The sequence below is a fragment of the Agelaius phoeniceus genome, chromosome 6, assembly GCF_051311805.1.
Source record: "Agelaius phoeniceus isolate bAgePho1 chromosome 6, bAgePho1.hap1, whole genome shotgun sequence".
Taxonomy (NCBI): domain Eukaryota; kingdom Metazoa; phylum Chordata; class Aves; order Passeriformes; family Icteridae; genus Agelaius; species Agelaius phoeniceus.
In genome coordinates this window covers 49,446,666-49,472,764 of record NC_135270.1, presented here as the reverse complement: position 1 = coordinate 49,472,764, position 26,099 = coordinate 49,446,666, and the positions used below count along the sequence as shown (strand labels likewise).

The 26,099-nt window shown below is 35.2% G+C and overlaps 1 protein-coding gene across 4 annotated transcripts in view; it reads left to right on the top strand.

Moving 5' to 3' along the window:
- The window catches only part of DICER1 (dicer 1, ribonuclease III), a 63,345-nt gene that overhangs the window by 16,327 nt on the left and 20,919 nt on the right, over positions 1-26,099 (top strand). For 2 of the 4 annotated variants that reach the window (XM_077180650.1, XM_077180649.1), the window contains exons 2-16: positions 389-454; positions 1,393-1,491; positions 8,341-8,533; positions 9,430-9,592; positions 10,011-10,141; positions 11,062-11,196; positions 11,948-12,108; positions 13,359-13,527; positions 15,601-16,073; positions 19,654-19,786; positions 20,668-20,910; positions 21,009-21,163; positions 22,485-22,617; positions 23,069-23,144; positions 24,247-24,386. In XM_077180650.1, coding sequence (XP_077036765.1) covers positions 8,390-8,533; positions 9,430-9,592; positions 10,011-10,141; positions 11,062-11,196; positions 11,948-12,108; positions 13,359-13,527; positions 15,601-16,073; positions 19,654-19,786; positions 20,668-20,910; positions 21,009-21,163; positions 22,485-22,617; positions 23,069-23,144; positions 24,247-24,386 — 2,256 coding nt within the window. In that variant the 5' untranslated portion in view covers positions 389-454; positions 1,393-1,491; positions 8,341-8,389. Of the gene's footprint in view, positions 1-388; positions 455-1,392; positions 1,492-8,340; positions 8,534-9,429; positions 9,593-10,010; positions 10,142-11,061; positions 11,197-11,947; positions 12,109-13,358; positions 13,528-15,600; positions 16,074-19,653; positions 19,787-20,667; positions 20,911-21,008; positions 21,164-22,484; positions 22,618-23,068; positions 23,145-24,246; positions 24,387-26,099 lie in introns of those variants that run through there. The other 2 variants (XM_077180651.1, XM_077180652.1) reach the window with 2 other exon arrangements.

Below are 26,099 nucleotides of genomic sequence, written 5' to 3'. Positions count from 1 at the left end.
TTACTTTGTTTTCTGGAAAAACATGTTCTTTCAGATATCTCTCTTAAATATGTTGAATAATAATTTCTTCTGGATTTCTCTACTGTGTTAGTTGAAACATGCATGGAGCACAGGGAAGAAAAGTGTGAATCTAATTGGCCTTAGCTAGCAATTACTTCAGCAGATAAAACAAAACATGCAAATATCTCCTGAGCACTTAAGGGCTGATCTTTCAGACGCTGACTGTATCCCTGGCCAAAAAGGGGCATATGATAATTAGATTTTGAAGGACCATGTGCTCTTGCTACAGAGCTAAATATTAAGATGCAAGAAAGCAGACTACCACATGGCACAGTTGATTTTAATGACAGTTCATGGTAAAATGCTCTCTCTTTATGTTACCTTTTAGGTTACCTAGGGTGAAACAAAATTACAGGATTGGAGACTCTGGAAAAGCTCAGCATCAGCGTTTGAGGTAAAAATGAACATACTGAACTAATCTTGGGAGTGTCCTCTTTGTTAACTTTATGGAATTGATTGGAGGAGAAATTTTCATCAAGATCCATTTTGTGTTTAAGTTTTCAGTATTGATTTTAAAAAATTGGGCTTCACAATCTCTTTTTAGGTCTGGCAAAACTCACACTTTCAGGTGTATGTATTGTGCAATTTCTTTAAATTTTTAGCTTTAAGAACACTCTAGATCTGCTGAAATATGGTATTTTTGCTTTAAATTCTAGTTTTACATATGTGTGTGCATATATATATATAATATATATGTTCAGTATAAATATACAATATTTGTGTTTGGCTAGTATATCTAGAAATTCACTGTCATGAATTTGTATCTTTCTAAATTTTACTTCTATAGTTAAATCACCATCTTAAGTGCACAGTATTTTTTCTTTTACTAAAAAGACTGGTATACATCAAGAGAAATGGGTGCTGCATTTTCATGAGTTGACTGTATTTCTTCCAGTTTTAAATTGAAGCAGTTTAAAGAAGCTTGAACTCTGATTTTTTTTAATATCTTAAGTCAAAGTGAAAATGCATATGGATCGAAAAAGCAGTTCAATTATACAAACATAGCAAAATTGTATCACTCTACTCATGTATTTCCCACATGAGCTGTAGTGATACAATTTTTGAAAGTAAACTGGGAATAGGACTGGGGAAATACGTGCACATTTAAACTAAATTATCTTTTAAATTTTCGGTTCTGATAGTAAACTAAAATAATTCATATTCAGAGTGAACTGAAATGGTTTGTTTCTGTCAGCAAGTTGTGTTGTAGGCTCAACACACATAAAGGTTTTTAAGCAACTGAATTAACCACAATTAATCTTGCTATTGTAGTTCCCTTTTCAAATAGCTTTATAGTTCATAGGTTTTTGTTCTTGTTTTTTTTTTTAATAGTCAAGGCTTACAAATTATGTGATTACTCTACAAGCTGATATCATGATGTCAAAATGCAGTTCAGGAAGCATATACAGAGAGACTGCGGAAATTAAAACGGTAAGACTGTGCTTTGTAGTATGGGAGAAGCAGGTTTTGATGTATCCCTGCACTGTGTTCTCCTGGTTTGTATTTAAAGATGCTTCAGAACCACAGAGTAAAGTAACTTCCACATGTGAGTTTATAGAAATTGACTGAATTTCTTTGGAAAGAAAAATGAAAGTAGCTACTTCATTTTATTAGTAGAAGTTTAGATGTTTATCATGAAACTCTTGCCCTGATACTTCTTATGAAGTTGAATATAATTAGAAATCTATTCAGTTTTTTGTAAGGATGTGCGTGTGCTCTTCTTGTGGATCTTATATTCAAATGTGGTTGTGTTGGTGAAATATGATCAGCTTAAAAAAAAAAAAAAAGACTTGGCACAAGGGGCTAGAATTAGAATTGAATTCATATGTTGTTCCAGATAGGAGATACAAAGTAAATGGTAAGGAAAAGATATGACAGGTAAATTAAGGTCTTAGTTTCAATAGTATGCTTCAGTTTGAAATATGAGTACAGCCAAAATAGGCAAAGAGGCTATCTGATTAAAACTACATAGCAGAAAAATGTCCTTTGATAACATAGGGAAGACAGAAATGTATTTAGTTCTGCTGTGCTTGCCTTGCATCTTAGATCCATATACTTCATGTTTTATCTTTTGTCAAATGTGTTAGGGAGGTGAAAGGAGTCTGCATAGCACCAGTTCTACACTGCTGATTAAGCAACTGCATAGTTAGGATTGTTGCAGTGGCCTTGTACACATCATTTTAATAAATGAAAGTTTGTTCCAGAATCTGGCTGCAGGTCTATATTCTTTAAAGCAGAAACATCCCCTTTCTGAATGTTTATTCTGAGTGCCTCATGCACTGGTATCACTGGAGATGTGCTACAAAACTGATTTTTGTTTTTACATTGCATTGCTTTACTTGTAAATGCCCTGCAGCCTGTGTGTGTTATGCTGATAAATATTGGCATAATCCTCTTGCATTTGTGCAGCAGCACAACTTCTATGTGAATGCTGACTTTCTGGCTCTGTTGGTTGAGGTGGACTGATTGCAACACAACATGTTTATTAGACTTTTGCCCCAAGTCCAGGTTTGGTCATACTGAACACTTCATGAAGGACTTAAGGGGTTTTCTGAGCCTGCTGAGTGTCATGTTGTACTCCATTTCTCTCCTACAAGCAGACATTTAGAAGGTGTCTGCCAAGAATTTCACCTGTTAACTGTTGTACTGCTTGTAGAAGTGCTTCAGAATCAGCTCATCCAAATGTAGAGCCTTAATTTAACTTTTGCTTTAATAAGCTCTGTAATGAAACTTTTCCTGGACAACAGAAAGCAGCTGTTGTTGTACTGGTATGCCTTGGTAGGCTATTAAAGACCAATGTGTGATTGGTTATGTATCAGAAGAATAGAAAAAAGAGAATTCTTGCAGTCAAAACGAATATTCACAAAGTATATTTCTGATGTGCTAGGGAAACCAGGGAAGATGGTCCTTAAAGGAATACTTATATTTGAGCTTTTTAAGTGTCTACACATTCTCTTCTTGGAAAGGAGCACATCTGAAATACATTTTTTTTTATTTAAGAGTATTGTAAGACCAAATGTAAAAATTGCTGTTAGGCAATGCATGAGATAAAGATCTTTGAAGGATGAGAGAGAAAGAATGTCTCATAAGATATGTTCTGTGTAAAAGAGAGCACAATACAAAAGAAATTCCCAATTCATCTTACTGAGTAATATTGACAGTTGTTTGATGTTCGAGTTGTGGACTTTTTCTTTGGCATATAAAACTGAGGGTGTTTGGTTTGGGATTTTTAAGTTCTCTTAAGAGAACTAAGTTGCAGGAGTAATATTAACAAAATAAGCTGCTTTTTTGGAAGAAGTAGTGTGCTCTTCTGGGCTGTCACTGAAAAAGTCAAATCCTTTTAAAAAGTACACTTTGTTTGAAAGAAAGCTTAGAAACCAGACAACGCAGAAATATTGCAAGTTCACCTAAATTGATGCAAAACCAATTCTTCCCTGTGAATGCTTACAGTGTAAGTTGGCATGGAACATTCTGAGTGACATTTTACATTTTGTATATTAACATTTACATTCATTTTCTACTCTGTATTTTGTATTTGTAATATTTTACATTTTTTCTTTTTATTTGGTCCTCCTTTACCCAAGTAAGGATTCTCTGTGTTAGATCATTCAGCAAGTTAATATTTCATGTAGCACTTGAACATAGAAAGTGCTATAAAGAAGCTGCATTCAGACTCTTCAAGTGTTCATGTGAGAGAATTTTCAAGCAGCAAGGTTCTATTAATATTTTTTTATAAATTGTGGTTTATTCCTTTAGAGTAAGTGGATTATTTTTACCTCTTGAGGCTAACTTTTTTGGCTGATGCTAGAGTGTTTTTAGAGGATAAATTAGACATTCCAGGACAAAGATGAAATTCTAAAGCATCAGAAATAATGTTTGTATCACAAGGATTATATTAGGTACAAATTTACAAATCAGTATAGAAAGCAAATTAACAGTTAGAAAGTATATACAAACCAGTATAGAAAACAAATTAAATACACTGCAAATGGCAGTAAGAAATTTTTGTTGTTAATTGGAGATGATTATAGTTTTACATTAACTTGTGAAGACAGCACAAACTAAGCTCATAAATGGTGATAAAAACTTGAAAGTTGCATCCCCAGGACGTTACTTTCTTCTCTGTGCACCTCAGTGCCATTCCATAAATGTTTTAAACTGGCCTCCAAGCAGGAGTGGATCCAGGATGTCTCATTGCAGGTCAAAGCCTCTGGTTGGTTTGGCTTGTATTCCCTAGTGCAGTAAACCTTGAATTGAACCTTTTATGCACCAGGGGATGGCTTCAAATTGGATATAGTCATGTGACTGAAAAACCTACACCACAGTTCCAGATTTATTGAAGACTGGGAAAAATTGCTGTTGCATGTTGTTGACTTCATTTCCAACATTGTGTATTTTTCTGAAAAACGGTTCTTTAAATGATGGAATAAGGGGTTAATTTTGGCTCTGCAGTTCATGATCTGTTCACATAAATGTGCATTAAAATAAGGACACCAGGTTGTGAATTCTGCTCTTAAAACTCTCAAGATTGGCAGCCATGAAACTGAAACTTCCGCTATTATTTATGTAGAACAAATAAGCTTGAGCCTTATCCAGCTTCTATAACTAGTCTAGAGTCACAGGAAGTATGATTTGTTTTACGTGTTTCTCACTCCAAGTTGAGCTGCAGCAAGTTCTTACAGTTTCTTGTTCTGTCAGATTTCAAAATAATGCAGTGGACCAAGATTGAACATCTTAAAAAGTATCTTTATTACCCAACGCTGGCTGAGCAGGACTAGTTTGACTTTTTGTTATACTTCACTGTTAGCTAGTTTCAGTTAGCTCATGTTCAGTTTTCTGTCTATAGATTCTGAACATATGTGCTTACATCTCAAATGTTTTCAATTTAAAATCTGTTCTTCAAGTAGATGTGCTCTTTCCCTTTTTATTTCTAGATGATCCTGTTCTGCTTTTCCTTTATTGAAGAACTTGATATTTTTCCTTGCTATTGAAATAGAATATCTAGAATGATACAATTACTGTATTATTCTGGCTTAGTCCCATAATAATGTTGGCATTGATCTTGTCAGATGTTATATACTTCCAATACAAATCATAGAAATGAGGGCCAGGACTAGGAAATCTTAGTATAGCAGAAAGAAACATTGATTTGGGTGGATAACTTTTTCTTTTTACCTGACTTTGTTTAAATTCCCTCTCTCTATATGTTCTTTCAAATATGTTGTGACTCATGCAAGTTCAGCCCAGATATGATTCAGTGGCACACAGTGCTGTTTTGGTACACAGAAACCAAAGTTGTAGTTTAGAGTATATGTTGTTTCACATCTTTCCAGATAAAGCTGGAGCCATATATAAGCATAAATCCTCTTGCTTCTCACAGCAGAGTAGATGAACTGATATCACTGTTATTAGGTGCATAGCAAAAGAAGTGAATTATTTGTAATATTGGATCCTGTACTTGTTTCGTATTAGCAGCCTTTTAAAAAAGGTTGGTTTTCTCTCCTTAATTCCCTTCTGGTGTTGTGATATAGCTATTTTGTATGTTCCCAAAGTTGTATTTATCATTTGAAAAAGAAACACATGACAGATGGAGCAGTAAACGAAGAAGAGGAGCTGCTCATCTAAAGTGATTTATAAATAACTGAAGTGGCTGGGCTTATGTACAAGAATGATTGAGGAATCAGCTTCAGCTTTTACTATGGAAAATGTTTGGATACCTGGTTCGTTCTAGCAATTATTATGACAGTGAGGTCTCATTTTAAACAAAGCAAGCATTAGTTGTTTTTCAACAGTTACTCTGTGCAAGTAGAGAAGTATGATTGAGACTGTTTCAATGAAAGCTTGTAGTCATGCAAAAGACCTTTGTGTTCTTCAGACACTGCAGGGGGGTTTGAACTGTACGAGCCAAAACATCTTTAGTTGTGCCAGATTAGAACACTCTAGAAAACTATTGCTATAGTTGCATTGTTAGAACCTCCATGTGCTTGTATGCATTCTTTGAAATGTATAGAAACAATTTAAGAATCTACAGGAACCTTTTTTTAAAATTACAACTGAAATGAGTAATGACATAATACTGATTTTGTGATTTGTGTAGACTGTTGTTCTTTATTTACAGCTAAATAAAGCAATATTGATCCATTTTATCTGTTTATTGATATAATTGGGCTCAAATGGTAGCTTACATTACAGGAGTGAAAAGTAAATGAGAAGGTTGCCATGAGTTTGGAGATTGTCATAAAGCAACTGAAAAAACATAAAATGTCAGGCATGTTCTTTAATATGTCCTGTGGAAATGCACATTTGTTCCTTTTGAAGTTTTTTAGGATTTTAAAGCATCTTCTCACTATGACAGCTTTGGTGACACCCAAATAAAAATATCAGACAATATTCTAGCTGTATCAACACACTTTGTATATTAAAGAGGAGCATTTTTGATATGTTTATTGCTGATCCTAAATTTAAGAAGTTCCATATATCCTTGTTCACTAAGTAGCATTTACTACTGAATGTTTGTCTGCAAAAAATAAATATGTTTTTACAGTGGAGCTGTGTGTATAATGTTATTTCAGCTTAACCACACTGTCCTTCAGGGCTTCCCCTGCCACTTAAACAAATTGAGACAAAGCTTTATCTGACCACTTACTGTAAAGTGAAATTACTTCTGACTGCAGGAGGAGTGATCATGTAGTTCAATGTATTTCCTTCTCTTTATTATACAGTATTTACCTGAGATGGAAAGTGAGATCATTGGTTTAATCTCTTTTAGAGCTTCCTATAGTTATTTGATACTAGTTTAGTATCAGTGTCTAGACATGGTCCAGATTATAATATTTAATTTAGAAATATTAACATAGAATAGAACAACAGTATTATGAATACTTCTCTTAATTACAGAATTACATAATTACTAGGGTTGGAAGGAACCTCTGGAAATCCAGTCAGTGCCCCATTTTTTATTTAATTGTACTGCTTCCTTTTTTACTCTCTCTCTTCAGTTATTTCTGATAACCATTACTGGTTCTCTCTTAGTGTATTATGCTTCTCTTATTTATTTTTTATTCCTTACTGCACATCTGCAAAACTTGAGCAACTTTCCTATTGTTTAGAAAAGCAAGAACATTTCAATGCAATAAAATGATAATTAGCTTTTTCTCATGCCTTTTTAATGAGTTATTAAATATTAATGCATCATCAATTTTATGCATTTCTCAACACATATTGATGCTAAAATTAATATAGGGCTTGTAGGAATTTTATTTTAAAACTAACTTTTGAAGATACTGTGTTTTTAATAGGGTATGTATCCAGTTTAAGGAGGGAGTATTCAAAATTTCTTAAATTTCACATAGTATGTCTCTGTATACTTCAGCAATATTTTTTCTATATCATCAGGCCATAATCACTTTCCCAGGCTAAAGGTTTTTATGTTGTGGGATTTGTTTGTTTGTTTTACTTGGCAATTTTTTTGCTTAGTCTTGTTTGTTGTAACCTTGATAATTCCTGACAAATAGGAGATGTTTTTAGCATGCACACACACCCTGATGATGAGAACTTCATAGCCTCAGTAGGAAGGTGTTCTGTAGTGCTCAATTGTCATGAAGTTCTGAATGCTTTGTTTGTTTATGAATTACAGTGTCTTTTTGGAAGTTGGTGGTTAACCTGGTAAGGATTCCATTCTCTATTAGTCCTTACCAGAGTCATCAGCAATTACCTATAATTCTGCCAGTTCTTAAAAAGATAATCTAATCAGAATCTGATGATTTGAAAATACTGACATTCTTGTGCAGTTTTTGTTCTTTTCCTAGCAATTAGAATAAAATTCCTGTGTATTTGAAGCTTTAATTTATCAAAGGCCTTTTTGGTTGGAAAGAAAAACGGAAAATCTGATACTTGTGTCTGTGCTGTAAATTTCAGTGTTTTCTTTCCTGAAATAAAGCTAAGACAGCTTTACTTTTTAAAGCTTAAATTTAAAATTAAATTCTGTCAGACGGTAAATGGAACTTCATATTAAAATGTAAGTGTGTAAATCCAAATCCCTGTAAAGAGCATTGTCCTGTAAAGAACAGCTCCTTTTGAATTTCTGGGGTACTTTGATAAGCATACATCTTCAAGTGGAGAACTGCCTGTAAATTTAAAATTAACATTTTCTGCTGAAAATAGTGTGAGAAGAAACACTTCTGTAAGTAAAATCAAGTAATGTCCTTTTCTTGATAAAGATTTTCTCTTATTGCTTGAGATTGCAAGTATATCTAATACCATTTCATTTTCTTCTCATAGTAGGCTGTGCTGGAACAAAAATGCAATGAAAGAAACACTGGATGAATGAATGAAAAGCCCTGCTTTGCAATCCCTCAGCATGGCAGGACTGCAGCTCATGACCCCTGCTTCCTCCCCAATGGGTCCATTTTTTGGACTACCATGGCAACAAGAAGCAATTCATGATAACATTTACACGCCAAGAAAATATCAGGTACTAGTGGTAGTACTAATACAGTAACACCAAAAAAAGTACAATTAAATCCATTAATTAATGGAAAAAGAACAAGAGCGGGTGGAGAATGTGCTGTGATGCACACTGTCAGAGCACGTCTCTCTCAGCTCCACCTGTTGGGAGCTAATTCTTTAGTTTGGCTTTGTTTCACATTTGTTATATCCCCTTCCCTCTTCTAAGTTTGCTCTAATGAGCAGAACAGCTTTTAAGCTGCCACTCTCTGCAGAATGCTGCTGGGGACAAATAAACTGTGCCTCTCAGTTGTACGCATACATCATGTCTCCTTCCACCTCTCACTTTGTCTTCCACATGGTATACTAATTTTGATTTTTGGTTCACATCCTGGTCAAAGCAGCCCTCTAAAGTCAGAGACCCCATCAGGGTACTCTGATTTTTCACTTTAAGGAAAACTGAGTTCTAGAATACCAGTTCTCTTTGCGCTTCAGTGGTGCCCAGAAGCATTTTGTTAGTGTTACTGAGAAACTTGAATCACCTTCAGCTGGTCTACTTGCTTATTGGGCTGAATTGATGCTTGCAATTGGATTTAAAAGCTGTAGTTTCTTTCTTCATACCATGTAGATAGCAACAGAATCATCTATTAAAAAGGTACATTGAGAAAGCTACCTGAGAGCAGATTGTGGTACTGAAGGATTTTAGATTTAAAAGCTGGGCTATATATAGTGTGTTAGTATTTTTGAAGGGTTGTGAGAACACATTGTTATGAAAGAGACATGTTAATTATATGGCACTTGAAAGATTTCAAGCTGTACTATTGACTTGTACTTGTCTATAGTTTATTTATCACTTTTGTTATTTTTTTGTCAGTTTTTTTACTGCATTACTGCAAGTAAGGACATTCTTATTTTTTAACCTAGGTTGAACTGCTTGAAGCAGCTTTGGATCATAATACAATAGTCTGCTTAAACACTGGCTCAGGGAAGACTTTTATTGCAGTACTACTCACTAAAGAGCTGTCCTATCAGATCAGGGGGGATTTCAACAAAAATGGAAAAAGAACTGTGTTCTTGGTCAACTCGGGTAAGAGGAAATGTTCCTAAACACACCACTATTACTTCCATGGAATATTCTGTAAAAGAAGTTCTTTGAAAGCAAAGTTGGGAGAAACTTTTGTGTAAAGCCTTCAACAGCAAGAATGTGATACCTCTCATCTTTTGTTTCATTGTCTGTTTAATGTAATCTGTTTAAATTAGAAAACAGAACATGTTATATATATATATATAAAGTTAAGACATTGAATCTGAAGTGAAATTTAGTTAGCAATCTGTTTCCTTCATGTGGTTCTGCATAGAGGCAGTTGCCATGTATACATGGTTTAACATTAGTCTAAGCTAAAGAACACATTATGAAATGTGGTGCTAGGTTATATGACACACATCTTACAAATTAAAGTATGAGAAGACCTTTATGTAAATGAGATTAATTTTTTTTCCTTAAGCGAATCAAGTTGCTCAACAAGTGTCAGCTGTCAGGACACATTCAGACCTTAAAGTGGGAGAGTATTCAAGTTTGGAGATAACTGAATCATGGACAAAAGAGAAATGGAGTCAGGAATTCTCTAAGCATCAGGTAATGTATTAAGTAAAAACTATAAGAAAAGCATACAGAGAGTTAGGTTGGATCAAAAGTGATTCCTTCCAATTACGCATTCAGTCTTCTTTTAAAAGAAATCCAGCATATTGGTAATATTTGTATGTTAATTTTGAGGCAAATATATGTAGGTGTTTTCAGGTTGTTTTTAAAAAGCCATCCTCTAAGTCCTTTGTTTTCAATCTCCCTGACTTGTTCATTATGTTGATTGCAGAAGAAATTTTGAGTGTGCATACTGTACTTTAAGTGCTATTAAAATTTTATTAAATGTTGGGGTTTTGGGGTTTACTTTCTGGTGATTAGTAATGCTTTATGGAATATGTCTGAAGAACTCAGAAGAAAGTGTTACTATACTTAGTGAAGTTCAAAGTGAGTGTAAAAACTACATAATTTTATCAACAAAGTCAATTTTTATGTGTTTGTGTACAAGAAATAAGTTTTTATTTAAAAAGAATTCTGATAATGTCCTGCTTATATTACTGCTGCAAATAGTTAAGAGCTTATGAAGAACCATCTTTCTGGCTGGACACATGATGATGGGACCAATATAAGGACACTATCTTAATTTATTAGGATTATTTAATTATACTTGTTCTGTGTGGTCTGGTTGCTGCTGAGATTGTCTGTTGTATTCATTTTTTAACAAGGCATGTGCCTGGAGAGATACAGACATATATAAATGCACCCCCATTCAGAGAGATGGCTTTCTCCAGCAGAGAAGGTTTTAGTCTCTCTTGTCCTTACCTGGTATAGGCAGGTATTTGCCAATGCTGTCTCACAATTGGCATTGGTATTTGCCAGTGCTGTCTCACAAGACCTGCAGAAAACTCTTCCTCCTTCACCTTACCTCTGATAGCTTGTACTTTTCTTGTACTGACATTTTTTTCCTTTCAATCTAGGTTCTGGTTATGACATGTCATGTTGCTTTGACTGTTTTGAGAAATGAGTATTTATCCCTGTCAAATATTAATCTTCTGGTGTTTGATGAGTGCCATCTTGCAATCCAGGATCATCCATACCGTGAGATTATGAAGGTGCATTTATTGTGTGAATGTTTAATATACTTGGTTGAGGAAGAAAAGTGAGTGGGAGAGCTGGAGAATTGGAAACCATTTAAGGCAACTTTTGCTGCCAAAAAAGATATTAGTGGAACCAATGTTAGCATGTTCCTGGGACTGTGAAATTACTGTATTGAATTAAGATACTATGTAGTAGAAGAATAATGTATTTACTGTATTTCACCATGGGGATTAAAGACAAATGTGTCTTCAACAGAGAGGCTAAATTTACTGAATTAGGGGAATTTTTAAAATTCATCAGTAAAATATTTGAGTTTGGGAATGGGATATGCTGATCAGTTTCTATTATTTTTTAAAATGCTGATCTCTAAAGGTGCTACTGGGGCTCTTTCCAGAATATTATTGGCTCCATGTCATTTTTGGCTTGTAAGTGAGAGATACCTGCATAATAAGTATCTTTCCAAATCTCTTTTCAGATGTATATGCCTTTTTATATGGTGTGCAAGTATTATGTTATGTATTGTAGGTGTGACGAGTATTTGGTTTAATGCTAATTGTTTCCATTTTTCCATGTTGTAAATACTTACCTTTAAATGTGATGGCTGTTTATCTTCCAGTCAGTAGAACAGAAAATATTAACTAAATGTTTGGTTCCTTTTGCAACACCTGCTATTGAAATAAAAGTTTCCAGCCTAAGCATCATAAATTTGCAGGTAGATTAACAAGATACCTTTTGTAAATAATTCATTTTGATTTTATTTCACAGATCTGTGAGGATTATCCATCATGTCCTCGAATTTTGGGATTAACAGCTTCCATTTTAAATGGGAAATGTGATCCTGCTGAGTTAGAGGAGAAGATCCAGAAACTGGAGAAAATTTTGAAGAGCAATGCTGAAACTGCAACTGATTTGGTGGTCTTGGACAGGTGTGTTTTATAATGATTGTTGGTAAATTGATGCCTGCATTTTCGTTTTGGATAGAGGAGTAAACCAGTTGCAATATTTAGTCTTCTAAAGTTTAGAAAAGTTTGTGTGTGTATGATGCTGATAATTCCATTTAGGATGGAGATAAAATGTTAAATGGCTTTTGAGTATAAAGGCTGATTGGCCTTGGTAAGGAGAGATTTCCTGTTGTTGAAAAACAAAACAAAAGATACAACAAAACAGATCCTCTAAAAAAAAGCCCAACTCAAAACAACAAAAAAAACCTCAACACACCACCAAGCTAAAACCTGACATTTCATGAAATACTATTGAACTTTTAGAATGCACTCTTTTGTGTGGAGTGTAACTGTTTCACATCCAGTGTATGCCATAATGTCACTATTTAGGAAGATGTGGCAACATCCCCAGTACAATGTGCTCTTAATGCAAGAGAAGTTGCCTTTTCTTTTTTCTTTTCCCCCAGATGCATAGCTTGGGTTTTAAAGGCTAATGAAAGAGGGAGATGAGAGGAGGTAATAAATACTTAAATAACAGAACAAGTGAGTTACAGAATCTAGAATCCTTCGAGTGTTGTTTAAATTAAAGGTGGTGATAATGCAACAATAATGTTGTAGGGGAGAGTAGGGTGAAATGATTGCTATGTAGTGTGTTTTCTTCTACCACCTGGACGGTATTATTGAGTTTCAAATAAAGGTAAAAAGTTATGGAACAGGTGTTTTGTCCATGCATAAATGTTTTAAATGCATTTTTTTTTACTCATCTGAACCATTTCCTTTTAAGAACTTTTAAGAATTTTTCCTTGCTGCCATTCAAGAATAATAATTACTTTACTTGTGTAAATGTATTTAGAGACATAAATTTACATTGTGTAGATTGCTTTTGTTTTGTATAGCAAGAGAGTGCACTATCGAAAAACAAGTGAAGACATTGGTGAAGTAAATAGAATTTACTTAAATTTCCCAGTATTTGAAATGAGAATAGTAATATTGGCCTTCTTTTTAGGATTGTATTAAAACAGTATCTAGAATTTGAGTAGTTCAGTATTTCAGGAGATAGAGGTTTTTCTGAAGTGTTTAACTGTATAATTTTTAATAATTATTGATTCTTGGTGGGGAAAGAAATGTTCTTGAATACATGCCATGTTGCTGTTGTGTTTGCTGTATAACCTTAAGAGCTGAAATAGCTCTGGCTTTCAGAAGCTGTGTTTAACTTGATCTTTGCCCTCATTAAGATATACTTCTCAGCCATGTGAGATTGTTGTAGACTGTGGACCATATACTGACAAAAGTGGGTTGTATGGAAGATTATTAAAGGAATTGGATGAAGCACTTGCTTTTCTGAATGACTGCAACATATCTGTACATTCAAAAGAAAGAGACTCTACCTTAATTTCTAAGCAGGTAAGGATACCAAGAAATGTGAGAAACCTTGGAATAGAAATCTTACTACTGTTTTTGTTTGCCATGTATGTTACATAACTGAAACCTCCTTAGCTAGCCATCCTTGATTATCTGAAGCAAAAAGACTTCTGATTTTTGTGTTCATTAACATGCAGTTGTTTTCATAAATGAGTGGGGCTTCAATGTCAGGCATTGATTAGAATTCCATTTACTTTGAGATTCAGATTTGCTTAAAGCACTAAAACAATTCTGCACCCTGATGTTCTAGGTCCTTATCTCTGAAGTCAAGAATTTGACATTTTCATAATCTCCTATGACCTTTGAATAATTCAGTACAGAAGAGGAAATAAGGCTACAGGAAGAATTTGGACTGTTGCCTGTTGTATTAAAAGTTGGTAAAGGAAGAATTTAGGCAAAAATTCCAGCCAGAGATATACAGTGTCTGTAATTTATCTTAGAACAATGTTGGAGTAGTGTCACACCTTGCTGGAACAGAATTTGAATCTCAAGTCTTGCTTGACTTTCTCTGTGTTTGCCCCTGTGTTGTCCTGACCTTTGGCAGAGGATGGTCCAGAAGGTGTGGAGTGTTTAGCAGGGACCTTTCACACAGGTCACACACACCTTTTTGAACCCTGCTTGGCCTTCCTGGTTTGGAACTGCCTGCTAAATTATAACTATGTAGGGATGTAAGTCTTTGAACAAGAAGTCAGTAGTGAGTCACTACTGTGGCTATTCCTGTAATAGTCTATGAGAAATTTGGAGAATATATTTCTTTCTTCAGCTGAAAATATTCCAGTTTCCCTTAGAATTCTCAGAAACTGGGGACTCTGACACTGTCTATAAAATATTATTTGTGCCAGAGGGAAAGATGGCACATAAGGTAGCCTGTCACAGTGCATGGGAATTGGAAGTCCTGGTTACTTTTGTGCTAAACTATAATAGGCTAAAATATATAAGGAATGCTGGCTGGAGGCAATCTTCATGACTTGCAGAGTCCAGAAGAGTGGATTAACTGCTCTACATGTAAAGCTTGTAACCCTCTGGGCTTGTAGCTCTCCGAGAAGACGGAGACACCCCCATATTAAGAAACCAGTTTCAGACTAAGGTGCTTTATGTCTTGGCAGTGTAGAGTATCAAACCTCTGTATTGCAGTTACAACTAGTCTGGATAGTTTTGTCCTTAAGTCTTAGAACTAATAAACTCCACAGAGGATAGGATAGCATCAAAAAGATGATAGCCTGTTTTTAATTTCCTCACAGAGGGGAAGAAGGAAGAGAAATTAAAGCAGCAGCTGAACCAGTGTTCTGTTATGGTACCATTGTAGTTCTTCTGGTACAATATAGGGCATCCAAACAATAAGTCCTTTTAATAGAGTTATCAGTGTACCCCATTTCTGAATTCCTAGTTTATTGTCTGACAACTTCACTCTTCTGGAGGAAACAATTTTTCATAAGATAAGATCATGATGGTAGTCTACTGCCTGTTTTCTATGAATGGGACATAGTTTTCTCTTTTTACTGTTCCACCCACACGTACAAACCACTGTGTTCTGTTTTTCCTAGGCTAGACTTCCTCAGGCTACCTTAAGGCCACTGTGCAACTTACTGGTTATATATATTTCTGAAACCCTGCCAGCTGTCGGTAGTAAATAAAGTAAAAATGCCCAGTAAACTGTTTATTCTGTTAGTTCTGTGTTATGTAGTAAAGATAAGAATTTTTGCTTTGTTTATCTAGCTGCTTCAAAAAGTATTCTTCTTTTTAGTATAAATTTCAAATTGCAGTTCTACAAAATGACAAAATTTTGATTAAGTTTGGGGTTTTTTGGAGATTCAGAAATGTACAGTTTGAAGTTGATTGGTAATAATTTAAGGGGGGGGGAACTTGCTCCATTAGAAACACCAAATTTCCCAAGGTCATCAAAATAAGAAAAGCAGACTTCTGCATTTTTTTTAAGTAGAAAAATTGCCATAATCCTTACAAAAACTGTGCTGTAAGAGAAAAAAAGCCCCTAGTCTTAAATGAATAGTTCATGAATGTACTCTTTGAACTGATACTTGAATTCATTTGTTGTAGATATTGTCAGACTGTCGAGCTGTGTTGGTTGTTCTGGGACCGTGGTGTGCAGATAAGGTAGCTGGGATGATGGTGAGAGAGCTGCAGAAGTATATCAAACATGAACAAGAGGAGCTGCACAGGAAATTTTTATTGTTTACAGACACTTTCCTAAGGAAAATACATGCACTCTGTGAAGAGCACTTCTCGCCTGCCTCACTTGACCTGAAATTTGTGACCCCAAAAGTAATAAAGCTGCTTGAAATCTTGCGCAAATACAAACCATATGAACGGCAGCAGTTTGAAAGTGTTGAATGGTATAACAATAGGAATCAGGATAATTACGTATCTTGGAGTGATTCTGAAGATGATGATGAGGATGAAGAAATTGAGGAGAAAGAGAAGCCAGAGACTAATTTCCCATCTCCCTTTACTAATATTTTATGTGGAATTATTTTTGTGGAAAGAAGATACACAGCAGTTGTTCTAAATAGGTAAAGCTTTTTATTAAAAAAAATATATATACTCTGAAGGAAAAAGGCAGACTTAGCTGCCAGGATGTTAATATCATGAATATGTAGGGGATTTCTTTGTATTTTTAGAACTCTTTTCATAAAGTTGGTTTAGGAGATCATACAGAATATTTCTAAAGCATATGAGAAGAGTGTATGTCTTTAAAAGTTGTACTCAAGGACTTGTTTCAGACCTGAGTTTTTAATTTGATTCCTTTAGAAGGCAAATTGTTAAATACTGTACTAAACCTGTAAAATAAGCATTTACTGATTTGTTGTAATTGGTCTTTAAATTTATATTTTCAATGGATGTTGAAAACTTCTCTAGCCTACTGAGTTCAATACTTCTGGAAATCTCACCATTACCCTGCTAAATCACAGTATTATATGATCCAAGTCTAGAAAAAATCAAATTTACCCATGCACAAATATCTCTCAAGATTTACCAGTACTGCTTTCACAGTTGATGTTTATAAAGCACCTATTTAGTGAAACACTGAGTGCTTTCTTAAAGTCTCCACCAAGAAAAACATGAATGTGGGAGTGTTTGCCAACTGGCAGTATTGTAGTACCTTATCAGTTCCTATTCTTGAATATGATACATGTTAGTTATGTATAGCACTTAATTGTTAAAAGCCGTTTGCCACAAACTGTGAATGACATGATTGATTCACCTATCCTGGTTTTGGTTTTCAGGTTTTTTCAGGTTTCTCTGATAGTGTAGCAAATGTCCTGTGCCAGGTGTTCATTGCATTCTGGATATCTCTCAGTCTAACCCCTCTGTTAGTACATTTTTGCTCAAGTTAATAAGTGCATAAGACATCCTTTGATCTGCAGACTTGTCTATGTCAACTTTTGTCTTTTTTCTTTTCCTTTTTTGCATTTTAAATACGTTCACATAAATCTGCAGTATGAGGCAAACCAAGCTGTTCAGCATAATGAACATATTCTGTTAATAAGTCCTGAAGAAATGACATTAACAGTCTTTTGCTGAGCTGAAATGAGTATTTCATTACCCTATAGGGAATGAACAGAATTCTGAAAACTTTTTTCTTCTCTGTTCAGTTATGAATGTGATTTAAATCATACTGGTTTTCCACTGTGCAATCATTCTTGTATTCTGTGATTTATACACCATACAATATCCTAACTGCTGTTGAACCTGACAGAATACAGAGTCTAGATTAAATAGGTAATCAAATTCTGCCATCTTTGAGCTTTAGGCACCTTTAGTAGAGGTTACTGGTGGCAAAATATAAAACTATATGTAACTTTTTATCCCTTTTTGAAAGCTAGCTGCCAGACTCTCAAATTGCTCCTTTACCTCATGTAGCATGTGATTTCAGAACACCTGATATGGTATTGACCATCAGACTGGAAGCTTTTGGTGGAGAAGCTCACTGTAGGCCTTCTTCAGCAGCGTGCATTTGATTTCAAGGGCCTCTGCTGATGACAGCTATACCTAGGCTATATATAGGGGGAGGACTCTCTACTGGATGAGAAAGTCATGAGTGTTTGAATTAATGTATCACAGCTACTTCCAGTAATGGAACCAAGTTAAAACAGAAGTATAATTTTTCTTAAAACACAGTTATTATGGTAGTATTTAGAATACCATTTTATGAAATCTAGGATGGGCAAAATTCATGGCATGAGTTGTACTTTCTGTCTTTATCATTGCACTCGGTGAAGTGGCTTGCTCAGTGTTTAAGTTGATGTATAAGCTTCTTTTCAGAACAGAAGACATTTTCTAAAGCCCAGTTCCCTTCCATTTGCATTGTAAGTGCCTCTTGGCTCCCTTAAGAGAAGGGTTCGAAAGCAGAAGTTTGAAAAGCAGAAGTTATCAGTTTGAAAAACACCACCTGTTACCTACCACAAATAGTTTTTTTTAATCACAAGTTTGGAGTCCTATATGTTTCTCAGGAACTTGACTAAGATTTGCAATGAAGTGTTTATTCAGATGCTTTTTATTGTCCATTTCTATACAAGTAAACTAAAGTAAGAATGTTAGGGATGTTTGGTAGGTACTCAATTTGTGTGACTTCACAGAAATGCCATATCGAAAAAGAAATAAAAAAATATTTCTGTCCCGTTATTAACCCATACTTTCTTAGACTGTCTGTCTCAAGAGCCTGGACTGCATACAGAAATGTAACTCCATTTGGCCTTGAAGCCACATTTGCACTTCAGCACAGGAGGGTCCTTCTAGTCTTGTTCCTTAAGGATGGCAAGTTGTATGCCTGTTTTATGTCCTCTTGCCTATCTCTCCATCCATTCCAATTTTAACAGATTGCAAAAGAGGAAAGCCTTCAAGGTGTTTTATGTTCACATAAATTTTGTTTAAAATGGGGACTAAGAAAGGGGGCCAGACTTGAGTAGTTTCCCAAGGGTAGAAAGAGCAGGGAGGGCTTTGCATTTTCCCTCTGGTTTGGCAGCAGCTTGCTGGACAGATGGTAGGCTTATAGCTGGGGACTGGCACAGCATCCATCTACTTCTGTGTGAGACAGAAATGCTAGAGATTTTCTGGGGAAAGGTTTGAGTTACTGCTGCAGGTGTAGAGAGACAGTATGTTCTCTGGCCGTGGGGAGCACCTGGTAATGGACATGATGGATGTGCTTTGAGCAGAGTAGTAGTGGGATGGCTGTAGTGACACATGCAAGGGATTATTTGTTATATATAATCCCTTGGTTTTTATTGGCTCTCCTGTTCACAAGTACTGATCAACTAATGATGCTTCAGCATACTTACTTTGATTGCACACTGTAATTGTGGTTCTAAATCCATAAATGCTTCATTTTTAGATTTCATGCATTTCATGCTCATTTAGGTGAGCAATCTTCTACCTTATGTGTGAAATCAGAAATCAGAACAATGCAGAAGCCAGCCTTTTCTGCTTCTATAACATAAAGGATAAACTGAGTGGAAATAAAGTGAGAACATGAAAGTTCCTCACATCCCTGTCAATTACTCCTTTTAAAGAATTGTATTACATCCTCTATTTGGGTTAATTTCACAAGTAGTGAACATCTCACTGTGTAGGCTGAGCATCACTCTTGAGAAAAACAGGTCAACATTTTGTCACCAGTATACTTGAACAGAATGTATATTCTAGTATTAAGTAGAATTACAATCTTGCATTTTAACCTAGAAGTTAACATTTTATACTGAAGAAACATATTTTTGTTGAGGAAGCAGATACAGGTCTTTCTTCTAAAATCAGCTAGAGCCTACAAAAAAATATTAGCAAAGTAATTTTGAGTAGAGTGCTTTAACAACAGAGAGCCTTAGAGTAATAGATTGGTTTAAAAATATAGAGTTTTAGCATGATAGGTCTGAAATGTGTGTGAAGCACAAAATGCACGAGCTCTCCATGTGTTTCTGTATGCAGTCTGTCTTGTGGTAACCTTGCAGTGGTTTTTGAGAAGACTGCAGTCAATTTATGTGTTAACATGACTTAATTGTCATGCTTCCACTTTTCCTTTTAATATAGGTCTTATAAATAATAGATTTTCCTCCATTTTGTAGGTTGTGTAACTTCTAAAAACACATGTAATATTTTTAGGTTGATAAAAGAAGCTGGCAAGCAAGATCCAGAACTGGCTTACATCAGTAGCAATTTTATAACTGGACATGGCATTGGCAAGAACCAGCCTCGTAACAAGCAGATGGAAGTAGAATTTAGAAAACAGGAAGAGGTAACTTCAAGAAAAAAAATTAAACTGACAGTGCCTTTTTTGTGTGTGTGTATGTGCCTTTTAAAACAAAATAAATCAATAGGCAGAGTCTGGGGCACAGTCACTGGAAGTTTATAGCTTTTTTTAAAAATAATGCTTACTTATTGGAGATACAGATGTTGTTTGTAAAACAATAAAAATATGTTTGGAGACACATTGCACAAACAGAAATTAAAACTTGATGTAAATTCATGTTTATATCTAGTCAGATCATTATCCAATTTTTCTGCATTGTGTTAGTGGTAATATAATAATATGTTACAAATGTAAAGAATGTCAGGCTTACTGACATTTTCAGTGGTTCAGCTGATTTTAATATTTATCTTTTCTAAATGTGAATTTGTTTAATTATTAAATGTTAAAATGTTTAAAAAAAACCCTGATTTTACATTATTAAAGCTCATCCTGGCTGGGTTGTGCTCCAGACACCACACTTTTCCTTAGTATTGTTTCATATATAGTATAAATATCAGAAGTGCCATTTCTAGAATGAGCTCCATCCCCTGAGGATGCTTCAGCCTCAGGAATGTTTGGAAAAAGATGGTGTTCTGAAAGCATAATTTGTTTTTTCATTAATACCACAACTGAAAACTTGTAAGTAAATAGGGGGGATCCTCTCCATTCCTAGAGGTTATAGTAGCTTCTTAGACACATACCTGATTTTATTCTTAGAAATCTTCTGGTTCTGATAAATAGTCTTGTTACATTTCTGAAAAGATTCTTTGTAATAGTTTTATATTTCCATGTGTTCATGTTTTGTTTTCCATGTCCGGACACAATTTCATGATGGAAACAGATCTTGTAAAATTAATCTGTAAAATTTGTCTTCATTACTTTTTCAGGTTCTTAGAAAATTTCGAGCACATGAGACCAACCTACTTATTGCTACTAGTATTGTAGAAGAGGGTGTTGACATACCAAAATGCAACTTGGTGGTGCGTTTTGATTTGCCCACAGAGTACCGTTCCTATGTGCAGTCAAAAGGAAGAGCTAGAGCACCAATTTCCAATTACATTATGTTAGCAGATACAGACAAAATCAAAAGTTTTGAAGAAGATCTTAAGACATACAAAGCAATTGAGAAGGTATGAGGTCAAAGGAATGGGCCTGGGGTTTTTTAAGTGTATCTTAGTACTTTTTCAGGGAAAAACCTCTCATCATGTTCTTTTCTTGAAACGTTTAGATCCTCCGAAACAAATGCTCAAAATCTGTTGATGCCAATGAAACTGAAACTGAACCCATTGTTGATGATGATGATGTCTTTCCACCCTATGTATTGAGGCCAGATGAGAACAGTCCAAGGGTTACTATTAACACCGCTATTGGACACATAAATAGGTAAGAGATATATTCACTTCTTCATATCATTGAATAAAAGATTTCTTAGTCAGTCTCGCAACATGGATCATGGGGCATTATACACGTTATACACATTTCCTCTTAGGCATCTTGACAGAATCTTCTCTCCTAAAGAAAGTGGTCACAGAGGTTTGAAGGGATTATTTGCTTTCTTTATCCTACCAGAGATTCTAGCTCTGATAATAAATGTAGTGATGTTGATTCCTGTTTAAATAAGAGCTTCTCTGAAGACATTCAGCTTCAAATTGTGTACTAAATTTGCATTTTTGCTCTTGTCAAGCTAGTTTTAAAAATAAATAAACTGTTAAAACAGTAGTTAAATCTTCAGTTCTAATATTCACATTTGTGGTAGCAGTCCGTTGCCATCTTTACAAACAAAACCACGGTAACTAAAGTCCACCAGTCAGGATGGTGGACTACTCCACCATCAAATATGCTACTCAAATATCAACTCTGTAAGGGAATGGTAATTAGAGGAGGTTCTCAGTGATAGGAAGACAAAAAAGACAAGGAAGAAGATCAAGGGAGCTGTGGATCAGTCAATTTAACTATAGTCATGTGGAATGCTATGGACAAAGTCCTCATGGCAATGGTTTTTAGGCCCATAAATAAAAGTGGGTTGGCAGAAACCAAGTTTTACTGGGGGATTTTTATCTCTGGTGTCATGAAGTGGTCGACTGTGAAAAGCAGTGAATGTCATTTACTGAAGTAAAGCTTGTGATGCAATTGCCAAAGTACTACCTTAGTAGCTAAATTCTTGAGATGCAGACCATTTAGATGGACTGGCTGGTAAATAAAGCCTCTCAAAGCAGTCAGATTTGAAGCATGAATGGCAGATGGTAAATGGTTCAAAGGTTGTCTGGCAGCTGTGTGTATGTGGCATTGCTTCTGGAGTGTTAAGAGGCCCAGCACAGTTTAATATCAGGATGTTGGTATTTAATACCAAGCTGGGAGAGAGGGAAGTCAGTACAAGGGAGGAAAGGCAGGAGGGAGAAACCATGATAAACAGGAGGAGTAAGACAACAGTTAACTCAGGAGGCATAATGGGAACCCTGGGACTTGGTGGGAAACAGCCTTGTGCATCATTACAAGCTGGAGCAACCATTCTGGAGACCAGGTTTATAATAAAGGACTTGGAGGTCTTCTGCTCAGAACTTAGTTGAATATGAGTCAGTAGTGTACTGTTACAGTGTGCATCATCTTCTCTAGCATTCATACCAGTAAGGTAAGGTGCCACTGAAATGTATTTAGGTTTCGATTTGCAAGTTTTGATGATGTGTAAAATGTTTTGTGCACTCAGGTACTGCGCTAGATTACCAAGTGATCCATTTACACACCTGGCTCCCAAGTGTAAGACCTGGGAACTACCTGACCATACATTTTACTCTACTCTCTACCTGCCAATCAACTCACCTCTTCGAGCTTCAATTGTTGTAGGTATTTGGGCAAGGAAAAGCATGGAAATACATAAATATGTTGGGCTAAGAATGGTCTGTGCCATTTCTAGATGTAGTTTCACTCTTGTTAATGAAAGGTAGATTTTTCTGTATAGTACTCTCTAACTGGTTTTAGATCACTGTCTGTTTTTGTTATAATTCATTTTTCATCAGTTACTTTTTATGCCAAAGGCAAAAATATTTAGATATTCTCCCCTGTACATTGTTGTTTCATGCACTTGTCCTTTATTGGTTTTGATCAGTAGTATAGCTGAGTTCTTGTAATTTTGGTTTCTATGGAAAAACAAGCCTGAATATCTTCACAAAACTGCCATCAACGTGTTTTTTTACAAAAATCTTGCTTGCTTGAAATGTTTGTGTTAAACTAAACACAATAAGTAACTTGCTAGTAAACCGAAGTTTTTACGAAGTGTTTAAATGTTTCTAGGGCCCTCCAATGAGTTGTGCAAGACTGGCTGAGAGAGTTGTCGCTCTTATTTGCTGTGAAAAACTGCACAAAATTGGTAAGACCTGGAAAAACAACCTCTTTGTTAAGTATATTTTATAGTTGAGAAGTTGCATAGGATATGGCTGTTGTATATGTACATGCCCTTCTCCTGTAGCCATCTATTGCAGCTTGCTTTCGCTTGCCTTGTGTTGTGATGTGGTCATGCACTTACTAATTTAGCTTACAACTTGTAAGTTAAATTTTCCAGGGAAATGTGGTTATTTAACAAATTTCATATTAAACAGCAAAAGGAGCATTAGTAGAGACAAAGATTCTGACATTGAATATACTCAATAGGAGAGAAGTCAGTATCTTAGGATACTGATTATAGTTCAGGGATCACATCCTATGGCCAAAAGAGCATATTTTTTTAAGTGAATTGTGACAAAATGTAAAATACACAACCCTAAATTTATTGGTTTCTTTACTGTATTCTAAGTCATGGTCCAAAAATAGAACATTGCAGAAACTACTTCAGCTCTTTTATCTAGTAAGGATGATGGAGCATGTTCTTAATTGTGAAACATTTTAAAGATAATTCTGTGTTACTGTTTTTTTTTAATGAAGTATGGAAGTATTTATGTAATTTTTAAGCAAAAAAGAATTTCAGGTCTGGGGTTTATATTTTTTTCTGAGTTAAACCATTTGAACACTGAATTCATGCCAACAAATATACCCAAGAATGGCACCCTGATGGTGGCTCAACCCAGTGTTGGAAGTGCACATTCAACAGCAGTAATTTACTTTGTAGACTGATAGAGAAATATAAATTTTCTCTCTTCCTTCGTATTACTCCATATGAGTGATTTTAAAGTAAGTGTGTCAGTCAGAGATCACTTTAGGGCAAAAAGAATTATTGGATATTTTTGTTAAAGAATTCAATTTTTAAATTAAATATAAGACTTTTTTTACTAAAAATAAGCATTTTTTTCCCAAAATTCAGTCTTTATCACTCTTTCCCCAGAGTTGCACTTTTGGACCCTTGCAGTAGTCCATGTGTTTTAAAACCTTTCATGTGAGGTGTTTTCACAAGCAGTCTCACTACTCTGTAGTATCTGAAGAAACCAAGATTTGATTGTTCATAATGCTATTTGTTTGTACTCTTTTGTAATATTCAGGTGAACTGGATGATCATTTGATGCCAGTTGGTAAAGAAACGGTTAAATATGAGGAGGAACTCGATTTACATGATGAAGAAGAAACCTGTGTTCCAGGAAGGCCAGGCTCTACAAAACGAAGACAGTGCTATCCTAAAGCTGTTAGTATCACTTACTGCTGTCCAGATCTCTGATTTAATACTTCATGTACTAATAAGACAGAATTGCCAACTCTTAATCTTAGCTCATCAGAAATTTTTTGAAGTCTTGTGTTTATTTTGGTGTTCTAATTTGGTGAAAGCCTGCAATGCTACCTGAGTTTATGGTACCACATGCTTTGGAAGCATGCCTGTAAGCTCAGAGAACACTCACTTTCTGTAGGGTTTGTTGGCAAATACTTACTTGCCTAGTGTGAAAATAAGTGTGAAGAAAACAGTCCTACATTAATAATCTGTAAAATCTTTAACTTATTACTGGCTTTCAGGACAAATAATTGAACACTAAAGATGTGCCCTGGGCTAAATACAGAAATGTGTTTGGGGTTTTTTTCTGGATGCCTGGTTTACTGGTTGAACACAGAATTTCATAATTCCTGGTATAAATCTTAGAATATCAAATAAGTGTACCTGTATTTTTTTTTTTACTTTTAAAGTAGTTCTAAATATTATGCTTAATATTATATTTGATCTGTTGAATGGGTCACACAAGAAAATACAGCTCTCTGTTAAGTAATGTATTCACAGTCTGTGGCAACAGGTTTCAACTACACCAGCTTGTAAAATTGGACTTCTTAAATGGTATTTGGGGGGGAATTGGAAATACTTTAAGAGAAATGGGAGAAAATAAGCTTTTAAGAGTATTTTGTAACTACTCTGGAACCTTCCTTTTTCCTCTGCAGTTTTTACAGGTTCTGTCTAAGGTCCTTTGAATAGGACAGGTAACTAATATAGAATCAGATAATCTTTACATTCCACAAAGATGCACAGTTTGCATTTTTGCACAGTATTTCTTGTTACAAATGCTTTTCTCTGTCCTTTTACCTCACCAGTGATTGGAGTTGGGATGATTCATAAAATGCAAGATTATGGTATCTCATTCAGAGGAGTTGATTTGTCAAGTGATGCATCATTCTTTCTCAGTTATTTCTTTTTTAATAGGGAATCTAAGAATACTTTCCTTTGCCTTTGTCCCAGCTTCTCACATCTGGAAAAGAAGCTTTGGCAAATGTTTAAGGTCTGCAAGATCCTCTTGGGTTTAATGTAGTTATTAAATTTATGAGTAATTTTCCATTTAGCCAAGGCCATAGTTTTACTGCAGTGTAACTTTAAAATCCAGGACTACATGTATTGCAATTTAGTTTTAGATAAACAGGAGGATCATTTTGAGACCTGCAAAGTAATGAACTTCTACAAAGCATGAAGCATGGTTTCTTAACGTCCATGACAAATATGAGCAGCAGAATTAAAAGTGCTTGTAGCTGTTGCAAGTATTCACATCTGCCAGCTAGAATTGTAATAAGAGAACTCATATAGTGTAGTACCTGGACGAAGTGGCAGTGCATTGCATTTTGCTTGTGTGTTTGTCCCAAGTGTATCAAAACATTTTTGATACTTTTAAATAATTCTGCTGGAAAAAGAATCTGTGTTAATGAAGATGTAAGTTCAGTCAAGCTTTTTTTTTCCTGAGTACGCACACTTTCCTTTTTACCTTTTTTTTTCCTGTTCTACTGTTAAGTTCCAAAGGTCTTGGACATAAAATGTGCTCTAGTGTTACTGGTTAAATGCAGACATTTGCATCAAAGCTTGTTTCAATCTGCCTAAAGTGAGGAGAGGCATGTTTTACCTCCATCCACTACTGCAGAAAGGAAGGTACTA